Source organism: Cheilinus undulatus, linkage group 11 (genome assembly GCF_018320785.1).
Source record: "Cheilinus undulatus linkage group 11, ASM1832078v1, whole genome shotgun sequence".
In the NCBI taxonomy this organism is placed as follows: Eukaryota; Metazoa; Chordata; class Actinopteri; order Labriformes; family Labridae; genus Cheilinus; species Cheilinus undulatus.
In genome coordinates, this window is record NC_054875.1 from 10,389,051 (window position 1) to 10,403,987 (window position 14,937).

The 14,937-nt window shown below is 39.0% G+C and overlaps 1 protein-coding gene across 2 annotated transcripts in view; it reads right to left on the minus strand.

Annotated features, from left to right (window-relative positions):
• Window positions 1-34: 34 nt before the first annotated feature.
• Window positions 35-14,937, minus strand: part of arhgef19 (Rho guanine nucleotide exchange factor (GEF) 19) — a 51,355-nt gene continuing 36,452 nt past the window's right edge. The window contains exons 4-16 of one of the 2 annotated variants that reach the window (XM_041800328.1): window positions 12,673-12,808; window positions 12,500-12,585; window positions 12,139-12,395; window positions 10,151-10,311; window positions 9,902-10,054; window positions 9,469-9,598; window positions 9,217-9,291; window positions 9,030-9,119; window positions 8,783-8,946; window positions 6,157-6,315; window positions 5,995-6,074; window positions 5,813-5,917; window positions 35-5,660 (exon numbers count right to left, since the gene is read on the minus strand). In XM_041800328.1, coding sequence (XP_041656262.1) covers window positions 5,506-5,660; window positions 5,813-5,917; window positions 5,995-6,074; window positions 6,157-6,315; window positions 8,783-8,946; window positions 9,030-9,119; window positions 9,217-9,291; window positions 9,469-9,598; window positions 9,902-10,054; window positions 10,151-10,311; window positions 12,139-12,395; window positions 12,500-12,585; window positions 12,673-12,808 — 1,751 coding nt within the window. In that variant the 3' untranslated portion in view covers window positions 35-5,505. Of the gene's footprint in view, window positions 5,661-5,812; window positions 5,918-5,994; window positions 6,075-6,156; window positions 6,316-6,721; window positions 6,924-8,782; window positions 8,947-9,029; window positions 9,120-9,216; window positions 9,292-9,468; window positions 9,599-9,901; window positions 10,055-10,150; window positions 10,312-12,138; window positions 12,396-12,499; window positions 12,586-12,672; window positions 12,809-14,937 lie in introns of those variants that run through there. The other variant, XM_041800329.1, reaches the window with a different exon arrangement.

Consider the following 14,937-nt stretch of genomic DNA (forward strand, 5'->3'; position numbering starts at 1 on the left):
ATTTCAATGGTTAAACATTGACAGTAGTGTGCACAGATCCAGTAAACATCCAGTGTAAAACAGTATTTATATTCATATTCATATTAGAAAAGAATCAAACTAAAAAGTTAAGAATGTTTTAATATTTGTCAGATCTTTGTTCATATAAATTACATCAACCATTTTCTACTCTTTATACATGAAACCATCTACAGTAAGGAACATTTACACGACAGTCTCCTTAAAGAACAACCAGCTAGAGGAGTATAAATACACACGCTGCAACAGCAACCACTTAAATTACGACTAACAACGCAGACAGAGAGCGAGAGATAAAAAGAATAAGAAGCATCTCGTGTGCCACTGAGAGAGTTGAAGTTTGAATGATGATTATAGTGGTTCAGTAAAGACAGGGCTCAGCTCAGTTACACTGAGCTTTGAGGTGTAAACGTGGGATTTACTCAATCAGGGGAATGATGAGGATGGTGAAAGCCTTTATATAATTTAGTGCTATTTATCTCACAATGTCTAGTGTTATTTAGATGAGGCTATAATAGGGCTCTTAAAAGATTAAAAAAAAAAGTGGAGCTAAACCGGCTCATACCACACAGCTGGTCAATGTAAATATGTCCAAAGATGAATTTGGTACAACTGAAGCTCATGCATACCTATGGGTCTTAATTTCTATTTTGTGTGATAAAATGTGACATAAAAAAACCTGCCAGATTCTACAAAAGCTACACTGATTAATGATTTGGTCTACTAGAAACTGTAAAGATGTTCATGTTAGAAAAATAAGGATAATAAATACCAAATCCAGCAATAAATAGTCTAAACTAGGGATGTCCAAACTTTTTTCCAGTGGGGACTGCATTCAGAAAAATACAAGGCTGACTGTGCTGCTTTCATGTGCCTCACCTTTAGTGTGTTAAAGTATGTAAAAACCTGTCTGATGACCGTTAATTTAAGACGTGACAAGTAGGGGTGTGACAAGATCTGAAGCCACGAGACTAAAAAGCCACAAGATTTCTCGACAAAGTGAAAAATGTCTTGTGAGATTAACAGGCTGCATGAAGTGCCATGAAACAGCCTGATTTAAGCTATCGCTCCGGGTACTTTAGTATCATTTCTGTGGGGCTCATGAAGAAACGGAGCACAGCTGATCTATCACGACATGTTTGAATCAGCGCTGACGCCTGCCCAACCCCTTGTGCTGGTCCGAGCAGCATGTTACTGGCGGACCAAAGAAAATTAATCACACTGTGGAGTAAATCTACGTCTGTGCAGAGTCACAGTTAGAAGAATAGTGCTTGATTACTGCAGAGCATATTGAGACGACTAGCAAAGTGATGATGTGCTTTACTTCTTCAACTTTTGCTTGTCTCCTCTTTGCTGCCTCAGTTTGTCTCTATCAGCTGTTGGCTGCAAGTCACATCAATCAGAACCTCTATGTAAGTAACATATATAGGCCGCTGTACAGTGTTGGGGTAAACTTAGAATGACCGCAGCCATAGTGCGTTTTGTTCACTCGAAAAATTGAGATATAGTCGCTAAAAAACAATCCGTTTGTTGTCTGGCACACACCTATCACTAAATGAATGAGATACGTGTGTGTTATGTGTCAAAGCCCACAAACTTTTTAAAAATGCTACTTATAGCCCTCACCTCTTTAAGTCTGGTCCACAGTCCTCTGGTGGTCCTCAGAGGTACTGCATGATTACAGCCAGAGTTATCATTTGAAAATAATCATAAAATGCTGTTAAAATGCCTTAGAATCAGTGTCATGGTTTAACTGGTGTTAAATTAACCAATGACACTCTGCTAAACATTCTACTTGGCCACCAATTAAGAGTTCCTTTTGAGACACTAATCTTTTAGGAAAGTCTGCAGTCACAAAGTCTGTCTGAAGAGTTGAATATTAGTAAAAGAAAGTCAGAACAAAGTAAATTGTAGTGGCTTGTTCACTTTACTTTGTTACTCCATGAATGCTTTCCTATTAGTGTTAAAGTCTCTGAAATATAAGCATTTGCTTTTAAATTCTTCATCAAATATAAATACAGCACTTTTATGGTTGTGAGAGGGTTTTGAAGGCCCAAGAAGATTTTTAGGCTTGAAATGAGGCTGCAGCATGCTTAAGTTTGGGAAAGACTGCCCTACAACTTTCTGGTTGTAGGTTGAATTCAGTCAGACATTTGTAATTAGTGCATTTGTTGGGGACTATCTTATGCTGTACATTAAAACAAGTCTAGTTTAAAGTTAGTAGAGGACATCTATGGGACAGCTTTGAAGGTGATATCAAATCTGGACTTTTTGGAAGAGTAATTTAGCTGTATGGCACTGTGAATATCACAAGGTTTAAACAATGTAGAAAATTACTGTCTGGAGGATAAATGCTTTGTTAGTTTGGTCTTAGCATGGGCTTTTTTTTAACAGCAATGAAAACAGAGTATGGCAAAAGATCTGTCCTTGACATAAAAGAGTGATATTAACCCTGTATAAAAAATACCATGTTATGCAGCTCCCTTGAAGGAATAATCTGTAGTCTTCACAGTCCAAATGGTCAATTAAAAACATCATCTACACGAAATAGGAGGGTGCAATTGGCTGTTTTTTTTGATTCTCTGAATTCTAGTTGATTAAGTGGCACACAGGAATTTGCTACTTCCCATCTGTTTTCTGAAACCAGACCATTTCTCCTTGTTAAAAACAAAACAAAACAAAACAAAACAAAAAACAGGAAAGATAGCAGGGCTCTGATGTGCAGCTCAGCTCAGCAGCAGGATCTGCCTGCAGCTATTTTCTGATGTTCAGATATTACATGAATGACTCTGCTGTGTGCAGTTAGACAATAAGATGAAACACAGCAGAGAAAAAAGAAGCTCCATACTTTGAATTCATCTCATTCTACTTCTATGTTTTCCTCTGGCATGAACTGAATTCTACAAATTAACCTTTGGACGAGATTACATGATACACCATGGCGGGTAAATGCAGCTGAAAATTGACAAAATAATAACATGCATTTGAAGAAATCATGCTTTCTAAGTGTATTTGTCATTTTTAGCTTTATTTTTACTAAAAAACACTGAGATGAAAAAAACTGCATTAAGGTACACAGAAACTGACATAGTTACTAGGTAACTGTTTCACTAATTAATTTCATGGGATATAATCCACATCCATGTCAAATATGTAGTCTGTTTAGAATGGGCAGAACATTTAATAAAAATCTCAGAGGGTGACTGGACGAATGTTTTGTCCATCACATTCGTTAAAGGCCAATCAGAGCAACAAAACATATGATGTAGTCGGCATGTGAAACCCTGGGAGTAAATAACATATGTGAGCTTGACAGGCAGCACCTATCACTGCTCACTATCAGTGAAGCCAGTTGGTAAAGCTTACAGTTTTACTCCCCTTTTAATAAAGAAATGTTGTCCAGTGTTGATAAAACTGCTCCTAAAGCCACGTCTGAGTTAAAGGTTTCAGTGGTCTCCATTGTTTGCTGTCCCGCAGTGCAGCTAAAGCCAGCCTGTAGCTATTTCCTGGTCCACCCTTCAATGTGTTGGACCAAGACTTTGCCAGATGGATCATCAGCCTGATGACAGACATGGAATTCAGCCAATGCATCGGCTTAGCAAGGTTAAAGTGAACGAATAACTGCTAATTATGCAGTAAACAATTAAGTCACTAACTGCCAGTTAACCTGCACCAAACTGAGACAGTTACTAGGCAGAAAGTGACTGACAAACTGCTAGTTTACCCTGGTTAACATGTAGATAGTGAGTGATTAAATAGTGATTAAATGTATTGGGCACTTAATGGTAACTCAATAGTCAATGACTCTAAGACTAGGTAACCAGCTATTTTTTTAGTTACTAGGGAAATAATGAAGAGCATACAGGTATTAAATCATCAGTGAATTGGTGGATAAAAGAGCTCTAACTCACTAGAAACATTAACTATTAACACCTGTAAGATCTGGTGAACAAGACACATTTCTCTACCAATTTTTCTGATCTCAAAAGTCGGTCGTATCTATATACCAGGGGTGTCCAAACTTTTTCCACTGAGGCCCCACGTACAGAAATACATAAGGATGTCGGGGCTGCTTTATTATCTGTAAGGCAAGGTATATGACATTAGTTAAGTTAGAAGCAGAATAAAGGGGGAGCTGAGGTGGAGGGTCTAATGGCTAACAATGCAAATAGTCAATAATTTCCAGGTTTTTGGATGCCAATGAGATTTCAGGGGGCCCTTTATAACCGTAGCTACCACTGGCTCTGCCCCCCGTAACATTAATGGTACTGCTATTTGCTGCTGTAACCTATCAGGGAGTTAGTAAACAAGATATTATTCTTATTTTGGTTGCTAATATGTTTACCTTGTACAGAGTTGTCTTAATTTAGTCACACAAAAAAAAAAAACAATTAATTCTTCTTGTAAAGATGTTTGTTTACAGAGTTAGCATGGTAGCACTATCTTGTGCTGAAACTATGAAGTACAGTACAGTCAAGGAAATGTGGGCCATATTTCATTTTATTTCTAGAATTTGCTGCAGGCCAATCAAAATTTGACTGCAGGCCGCATTTGGCCACCAGGCCATAGTTTGGACACCCCTACTATATAGCAATGGTTATACATAAAGTGCTGCAACACACTGCCATAACCACAAGTGTGCGCAGCTTCCACTGTTACAAATTGTGCAAGACCTACACAATGAAAAAATTCACCTTCATTGTGTAGTGTAGTGTAGTTTTTAACCACTTTTCTCCCTTGTTAAGTCATAATCTTGTATTTAAAGAAAGCAGAGAAGTAAATAAACCTTTTGGAGCGCTGATTTGACTGAAAACTCTTCTAAGTTAAGGAAATCGCTGCAGGTTTGGAGCTCAGTTACCGTACTACTGCTAGTAGATGTGCAAACTCCATGCAATGAAGACAGATGGTACTCAAAGAGCAACACAGCTGCACAGAAACCACACAATGTAGACTTTGCTGGAGGAAATGAAAACTGTCGTGTAGGAAGACTGTTAATCTTACCTTTCTTTGGCTTATTTGTGGCATTGATTTATATTGCAGATTTTATTAATTTTCTGGTTGACTAGCAGGTGTTTACTCATTTGCTACCTTGTGACTATGCCTATTTCTGTGTACCTTCTTGCAAAGTGTTGCTAAAATCTTTTCTTCATGAGTTGCAGCTGAAAAGAATAACAGACCTCAAAAAGATGGGAATATTTCTGGGCTAAAGGGTTAAAAAAGTGCCCCAATATGAACTTATGTTGACAGACTTTTATCTCATAAAAGTCTTCAATAAAAAGGAGCATGCAAAACTTTACAGCTGGCATGCTAAAGGAAAACGATGCTACACGGTTTAGCATCCATGCTAGGCTTCTTTTAGCACCTCCATACCAAACACACAGTAGGTCCCACATCCATCAAAGCAAAAACAATCAGCCAGGAGCTTCAAAACTGAATCTTAGTAACTGAAATGCACCTTTGAAACATGACAAGTTGCAGTAAAAACGATCAGTCTTCACCCTCCAGTTTCTGTGTGACACATTTGATGCGGATATTTTCTCTGAGGTTTCGGAGGCGTGCGCTGCGACTCGTGATTTCCTCCACGTAGGTTTTGGGGAACCAGCCCCGCTCCCCATCAGACAGCCTGATGCCCTCCACCCAGCCTGGTGAGAGAAAACACCCCTCAGTTATCGAAGAAACTGTGATGTTTTATCATCTAATGGTGGTTTAAAATACACAAACCTGAATTTTTTAATGCAAGGAGACACATAAAATTAAACACAGATGTGCAGTTTATCTTTAAGAAAATTCTTACCGTCACTTGTGATGGTCTTAGCGTGAAGGATGTCTGCTTTCTCCAGTGTTAACTCATCGTGCTCCTGAGCCTGGTAGCTTTTGATGCACTGAACCTGTAATATATCTATGACAAAAGAGAGATGAATGAGAAAACTATAAAGCTTTAACCGATTGATGTTGCCCCTAAAGCTCTCCACTGACCATCACTCTCACTGGCCTGCTCAATGTCCTCCAGTGGATTAGACGGAAACATGGCAGTGATCCATCTCTGCTTCCCACTCCTTGGTACACACAGAAGAAAAACGGTCACAATGTAAGTTTGTAAAGGAATGACTGATTTCACTGAGCTGTGTAGATGCTCACTCAGTGTGTGACTTCAGCAGGATCTGGTGTTTGAGTTGCTGGCCTTCACACAGCTGTAGGTGGAAAATGTAGCCTGAGATTCCCTGCAGTTTCTGACTGAGATCCTTCACTTTCAGCTCTCCGATCTTGGCATGTACAAACACCAGGAACTTCCATGTGCTGCAAGAAATTATGCAACTTGGTTAAAATTTAAGAAGGTTTTAAGAGTGCAGTCTCATTGAAATATAATGTATAATATGAAAAACTTCACAAGAAGCAGATACCCTGCCATACCAGCTTTATGTCTGTTTACCAGTTTGAAACAAGAACCAGCAGGTCCTTAGCTTAGCTAGTCAGTGTGCTGGTTACCTGAAAACCTCTCTGTTAGAATATTACCACTAATTCAATCTAGTCATTGATGAAAGCAAAACAGATTTTTGATTTAGTAATTTTAGAAGGTTTGTTTGAATCAAAATGACCGTAATGCACTGAAACAACACTAAATTACGGTATTAGATTGTTTTTATAATTTTCAAACCTTACTTATGAGGAAACTACTGACACGTTTGCACTTCCTAACCCAAGACATGCATGCACAGAACGTAGGAGTATGGCTAAGTGGTAGGACGAAGGAGTGCGCTGAATTTGAGTCTTTCTTAGATTATTTTTAAAAACAGAAATCACATGATAACATACGTTGTGTTGAATCCGGAGTGGGTTATCAGAATAAATTTCTTGGAGTGTCCCAGGACAGCCCCAAAGGGAGACCGCGGTGTACTTGCTTTTACCTGCACATTTGGCATGAGAGCATTGTTAGGAAAGACTTGTAACGAATCACAAGTCTATTGTGTAGTTTTTGAATATCTAAAGTGGTGTCATTTATGTAAATAACTTGGGTAGAAATGCTACTGATCAAAGTTTTATTTTTATGCTGAAGATAGTCATAAATGCTTCATCCTCCTCCCAAAATATGGAAATAATAAACTACAAGCATTTAATGTTGTCCAGAGAAACCTTTGTGCATTAAATGCCAACAAGACCATAATGATGCCCTTTTCAAGGGCTAAGTCACAAATTCAAGATGTTTTATCACTGTTTCTTCAACAAAGGAGGATAACAAACATGCATAACATTAAAATACCTTGTATTTTGGAAGAAGAAAATCTGTCTTTTAATCACTGTATTATCAATAAAAAATGAGCATGAAATTGAGTTTCTATCTAAAATAATTCTGTATTTCTTTAGAGGCAAAGAAGACACTTAAGCAAAATCTTTGTCTGTTAATAGCTGTAGTGTGTCTACATGCATATTACATCATCCTGACTGAAAATGTTGCACTTGGTGTACCATGCTGCCTTGTTATTTGTCTCTGGTCTGGGGTTTTTGCATCCGTCATTGTGTCTTGTATGGCAAATCTAGTTGGTCTTTCTAAAGCCCTACTCAGGCGAAAGATTAGAACATCACTGGGGAAAGGTACAGTTGTATTATTTAGTCATCACAAGTTGAATCAGGCAGACTGATGGTGTTGCTTTTCTTTCACATTTTCAAATCCCCATCAACAGGATTTTGGATGTTCTAAGCTGATATATGTAAAATAAGAAACAAAAATCTTGTTTTGGCTATAAACACCGACAAAAATGTGTACAAGCAGAGACTATTTTGTTCATTTTGGAAGTTATTACTTTTTTTTTCCTTTTTACACTAAAACTTTATCCTAACAATAATCACTCCTGTCCCATCTGTTAGCAGCGCATGGAAGTAGGACACACAGTGCTACACAAGCTAATACATGAGAAAATCAAGGATACGTTTTTCCTTGAAAAATTATTCTCAGCAGATATCGTAGTTATAACAAGCTTTTTGTGTTTATATGTGCTGCAAAATCAGTGATGAACAGGAATAACACAGCCTGATGTAACACATTATTGAAATGACATAGCTACAGAAAACACAGGTAATGTGTAGTATTGTAATTAATGTAGAGATTGATTGTGCTGAAATAAGTCACTTTAAATTGAGTGACTGAGAGTCACTGATTTGGATATGATGCCTTATCTCCTATAGTAGCAGCAGTGTGAACTTACAGGTTTCTAAAATGTTGGAGAGTGGTCTGTTGCAAGCAGTTATGAGTTTTAGCTTGTTCTGTTGCTAATCTTCGGTCTGAACTGGGCTTTATGCAGCAGAATGTAGTACTGGTATCTTTTTTTTAATAAGGCCAGACTACAGGATCTGCCTTCTTATCTATGTCCTCTTTACTGACTCCAAAAAGAAGCTGTAACCTCAGTTCTCACAGATTCATTATGCATGTCATTTCTTTGAACTTGATCTGTCTTTAGTGAAAGAGCTTTTTATGTTTTTGCTCCATCATCTTGGTCTGATCTACAGGGTCACCTTAAACTTCAGCATTGTATTACTTCAGGAGATTTTAATACCAGATTTAAGGATCATTTCACCAATGTCTGAACATGTTTTACTGTGGAAAGCTGCTGATTTATTGAATAATGCAACCCTTGTTTTTTGGGACTGTTGTTTGTCAGATGTGTGGAAATTTTTGTGTTGCTGTATCGGCCAGGACTCCTGGTTTGTAACTGATTATCTGTGTAATGTTGAGGTCTTTGCTGTCTTTGTGTAGACCACAGACACTCACTCCTTCCTCCGTGAGAGCAGCAGACAGTCATTGAACAGGTGAAGGTACACAGGTTTGGTGGGTAACTTGAGCTTCGATCCAGAAATGCTCATCATCTGAGTGTCCACCTCCAGGAGTTCACCGTGTTTCACCAGCCAGCGAGACTGCGAGATCAGAGGAAAGATCTGCAAAAATAGGGGGAAATTATGACTAAAGATGAGTAAAAAAAATAAGGAAGTTAAAAATGTGAGGACAAAAGTTTAGTCACCTTTCCCTCAAAATGAATTTTCTTGTTGAGGTGAATGAGTTCCTCCATCCTCTTCATAGACTGCACACTGGAGTTACATTCTTTGATGATCTAAGGAGACACATACCAACGCACTTATTACTGTTGTGCCTCACCAGCCATAATACTGCTGCTCCTCCAACGTGCTATTATGAACGATAATCACTACCTTTTTCAGCTCATTGAAAGCTTTCGTGGCAGTGTCTTCATCTCGTGAGCCGGGTGTTGTTCTCTTTAAGATATTCTGAAAAATAAAGATGTTTTTAAATGCATGCCAAAGAGAAATCAATACTCTAGTTGTTCACTGTGAGGGAAAAAAAAACCTTCTGCACCAAACTGCTGAGCCTGGTCCAAATATCCCATTTATGGTTCTATGTAATTTGCTTTCAAGTGCGAACATGAATTCTGTTTAATCACGTACCTCCACCAGCATTTTAAGCCGTGTGATCCTCTGGAACGGGAGGATTAGAAAAGAGGTCAGAGGAAGTCTTTGGCAGACGGGGTCCTCCTCCAAACGAGCCAGGATGCCGGGGAAACGAGGGTTCTCGTGCCTGAGAGGAAATTAAAAGAAAAACTTTAATGACTTTTAGTAAAAGTGGGTTTAAATTCCAGCATACCTTTCACACAAAGAAAAAAAATCATCATCCACTGGATGAAGCATCTGCAAGTCAAGTCATGTAGGTGTAAAAAACACCCCCCCCAAAAAAAACAGAGTGGAAACCTTTAAGACCTAGAATGAAACAATTGGACTCTGTGCTCCACTGCTGTGAATGTGCATGGATTAAAAGTAGCTGCAGATGTTCAGAGATGTCTGAAGCTTTGAAAGATGATTTATTCAAGTTGATTTCACTCACAATAAACGCTGATATGTCTGCTCCTGATAAGCCTGGTTGGTTACATAAGGTAAATAAACTCTTCGCAGTGCCGGGCAGTGATCCAGGACAATGTCGCACACATCAAAACGCAGAATGTCTTCCTCCAGCCGCCGCTCCAGGTCCTGAAGAAACCTGCAGGCAGAAGCAAAATATCATTAAAGAAAAAGAAAGGGGGTGTACAGAAAGACCTGAGGGCAATAGATTGGTATCATAAGTGAATCACTTCACCTCTCACTGACATCTTTGACTTCAGGAAGCTTGGAGAAGAGCCACTGCTTATGCTGAGCTCCAAGACACTCTGTGAGCTCCTGGGACAGCATGAAGTGGTCGACTGCAATGGTCAGACTGCGGATGTATGAGGCCTCTGACGTCACCAGCTCAAACTTTGCCTGAGTTGAGGAAGACACAGTCAGGAAAGACTCTACAGGGCCTGAAGGAGCGATAAGAGTTGGGCAATATATTTTATTGGTACATTATGATTTCAAGAGTACAAAGGATAATGTTTTTTTTAATTTTCTAAGGCCACATTTACACAGAACATGCAGATACTTTATTTTTTTTTTTTTACAACTTCCACCCAACGATGCATGCTAAGCCAAAACCGTACTATACATTTATTCGTCTGTTTTTTTTTTTTTTTTGATTGTTTTGATTGTTGTTTGTGTTTACTCTTCATCATAATGGCAACCAAACGTGCTAAAATGATGCTTCAAAAATGGGCTATTAGCACTTCTGGACATCATTGCTGTGTACTGCAATGTGCATCTTCAGCTAAATTTACTCGTCATTGACAGTCAGCTTGGGTAACTTATGCAAACAGCAATCTCCCGATTGGAAGTTTGGGAGCTGCCTAATACCAAATGTGGAAGCAATTCATGCAGAGAGCCCATTTTTTTCTTTATTTATGGTGCAACAAATCACTTTACAAGAAGGACCGTACTGAACAGTCACCTTTTCTGTAATCTTATCATCATGCTATTCTGTAACACCAGGCTGTATGATCCCTGCATAAAGTAAAAATTCCCCTTTGTAATCATTAGCATAATCCAGCAGCCCAATGTCACAGCACGTGAACACAAAAATGCTTTTCTGTGCTCAGTCTTGTCATAACTAAAGTATCTGCACAAATCGGCAGTCTTTCCACGGACAGATTTAACAACTACAATGTCACATTTCTCAGGTATTAGCCAGTATAGCACTGTATGTCCTGCTTTTGTGCACAGCTGATGGAGGAGACAGACGTGTTTATCAGGCTGAAGTTTCCATGGGGAAGTTTATTTAAAAAAAAAAAGACAGATGATATAATTTCCAAACTGACAGTATGATTTTTATCTAAAAAACATCTTACTCTGGACAAACATGTGTTAGTGTTTATGACCTTTCAAATGTGCTTTTTCTATTAATCCATCTGCAGAATGTAAAAATCAGCTATCAGTTAAGTGAAGTGCAGGTTGAACCATCAGCTGGCCTGATCTAAACCACGACAGCTCAGTTAACACCATTGCAAGTGACCCCCAGAATGCTCTAAATCAGTCTCTTTGCATTGCAGATCTTTGATCTGAACTGGGCTTCATGCATGTGTGCGAAAAATCTCAATCTTCTGAAGGACTGCAAAATCGCTGGTGTATTTTACAACACAAATGGTGTTATTTAGTTTGCGCTCTGAAACACATCTTCAATACTTTGGCTTTTCAGGTGTCCCAGATGCTGTTATTGTGAATAGAAACAGACAAAACCTAGCAAGAGGTTACAGTTTTCAGTTGAAATTGTCATGTTAATGGCCCTTTGTTATGTTCAAGACTCCCAAAATCTGCAAAGATAACTATGATAGAGGAAAAGAAGGGGTGCGTTAGAGATGGCTCATGCTTTCAGATCTGGTCAAAACTGTCACAACACTCGAATACTTTAAAATCAAATGACAGTACAACCTTCTCTACTTAATGCACTTTTAACTAATAAATGAGCAAGATGCACACTGTCCCCCTCCCTGACTATGTGGCAAACATATGTTTTCATTTGATCTTGAATTCTGTTTGGGCTATACTTGCTGTACATATAAATCCTCCTAAGATAAGTTTTGTAGGGGTTTCATTGATCAATTTTACAGCAGTTGAAGACTCAGTGGCTGACATCAGTGATGGTGGATGACATACTTAAAAGTCCCAGCCCAACTAACAATCAGCTGAGTCCTGGAGAGTCTAAGCTGTCTTACTAACCTCTTGTAACTTCCTTTCCTCATTGCTAAAGTTGTCGAGCTGTCCGCTGCTTCGAACATCAGGGATGTCCTGCCAAAGTGCAAAGGCAGAGCCTCGTGATGAGCGGAATGAGCTGGATGGAGACAGATTAGAGGGAGACGGCGTCCCGTCTGACCCCTCGTCTCTGAGCCCCTCCTCCTCTGTGCCTGGCTCCTTCCCCTGCTGCCTCTGGATCTCTCTGTTGATGGCAACGTCGCTGTACTCCTGGTACAAAATGGCTAAAACAGATAATGATGTTAAACAATGTCTTGGACATGTTAGACACAGAAATAGCTAAAGCTGAAGTTTAAGGTGCAGTTTTAGTAAACAGTTGCAAACTTACAGCTCGGCAAAAACCTTGACAAGCGATTTGAATTAGCCACAGTTGGAATGGAGCCTGAGTCTTCCTCTATGGATTTTTTTCTCATTCTGTGAAGAAAATGTGATTTCAAATCAATACCTTTAAACTTGGCAGATGTTTTTATTTATGTTGACATATTTTAGGTGTGTTTTTACCCGAGTTTTGTGCTCCACCGATGTAAAGGCATGCCATTGTCACTGTTGGGTGGTAGAGAAGGTGCAGGTCCAACAGGACTGTGGGGGGCGCTATCACTAGAGCCTCCTGAGCTGCGGTGCTTGGAATTTGACTTGTCTTGATGGGGAAAATAAAAAGGAAGAGTAGATATAAGATCCAGATAAGAAACAGACTTTCAGTGTTAGAAAAGTTAAGTTCTGGTCCAGCTCTTATGTCCTGTCTGACAAGCCAGGAAAACTATGTTATCTTGTCTTTTGGGGATAACAAACACTCCTTTCTCTAAAATACATTCAGTTATTTGACTTTTATAAGGAAGTAGACTGATTTGGGTGAAGCGAAATAAGCAGAGTGGGCTTTGCTAAAGCTAGAGAGGAACTTTAATCACTTCAGTGCTTGGCGTTACTCCTTGTTAAGAGGCCGACAGGGTAGTTACACTTAGCTTTATGAGGACAGAAACAAAGACATTATGTGACTTGGCAAAGAACATTTTAGACTATTTGTAAAAACACCACAACACATAACTCACTATGATTTTTGGTTACCTCATGAAAGTTAAATAAGGACAGCAGGCTTTACTAAAGCTGGTGAGATGACTGGCTTGGCCAAGATGCTTAGCATCACTGTTTAGTGAGAGGTTGACAGGTAAGCCTCATCCATCTCTACAGTGGCAGAAACAAATCATTTATCACTCTTTAAAACTGTTGATCAGCCAATTTGGAGCAATTAAGAGAAAAATGTGGACCCCTGGCCCTGGCAGGATTGTCTTGACATAATTTGGCCTCTGCAAAAAACTAGTTTGGCAAAGACATGGGGATGAAATACTTGACACAGAATAATCAGCGCCCTAGCAAGAGGTAGATAATTGGAACTTTAGCCAAATAAGCTTATATTTCTATTGGTGGTAAACTGTGAATGCATTTGAATGAGCTGGTGATTCTGTATCATCCTTGTTTAGAGAAAGGACGCCCCTCAGATGCCATGATAGCTTGACTGATAGAGCAAGCACCCATATGAAGAGCTACATTGGTCATAAAATCCAGTCCCAGTCCTGGTACTGTTTGATACATGTCTTCTCCCACTTTCTCTCTCCATATGTCCTGTCTCTCCCAAAATATCCTCTGTCTAGAGGAAGTCCTAAACTTGAAGCTGGTGAAATAGACTATGCAGAGGGGTGTAACCGCATAGTAAGTCACCTCCGTACAATCATACTGTCAAATTGTAATGCAGAACTTCACTTGCACCGTGTTATCTGTATTATTCTATGTATACTATGCATACAGCAGCATAGATTGTGGTCTGTTATTCTGAGCCTCTCTTAGTAAGGACTCACTGAATTCTTTCAAGCTGCACGCCAGTTTAGCTCTACCACCTCTGTTGCTGACTTGCTTTTGAATTGAGGAGTCTTTTCAATAAAAACTGACCTCTGTAAGATATTTTACAAAACAGTAAACAATAGTTTCTGTTTCATGGATGAATTCCACACATTGACGGGTTTTAACTGTGGCGATTCCCTCTGGCTTCATAACACTAGCTATATGCAAAACATTTTTTGGGAGCATTTGCAGCGCAAGACTGGAGGCCCTGTCACTTTAAGACACCTTTTTATACCTTTAATGTGAAGTCCACTGATGAAACAGAAATGTTGGTTTACTGTTTCAAAAATATACCTTGAGGAGTTCGTTTTTTTTTTTTTTAATTTCTATTGAAATGACTCCTTAAATCAAAAAAGCAAGTAAGCAACAGAGGTGTGCAGATCACATCACTCTGTCATGATGCAGCTCGGATACATTCAGTAGGGCTGTGTACAATATGTGGCTCATATATCCCCCTGGATTTGATGCTGTAGTTGTGTGCTCTAATGCATGTGAAGCAAAAGATACTTTGAAATTTGACTGGAAGGGCCAGAACATCCAGACTGGGACACAACTATTAAAAAAATCTAATTTGAAGTAGGGCTGGGCAATTAATCGTAAATTAGATTAAATCACGATATGGCATGCTGCAATTTTTTAATCGCAGACACTGCAATATTTCGTTAACCTGACATGTGTCGAAATACCAGCTTAATGCAATTTTGTTTTGCAGCAGCAGAAATTTTACGCTCTACACGTTAAGAAAACATTCGTGTCTCTTTTAGATTTTTTATGAAAGTCCTACTTCACTTGTTATGTATTTTTTTCTTAATCCAAATGAGAATAACATGAAAATGATCGCCCCCTCCAATATGGCAATTGATATCAAATTTG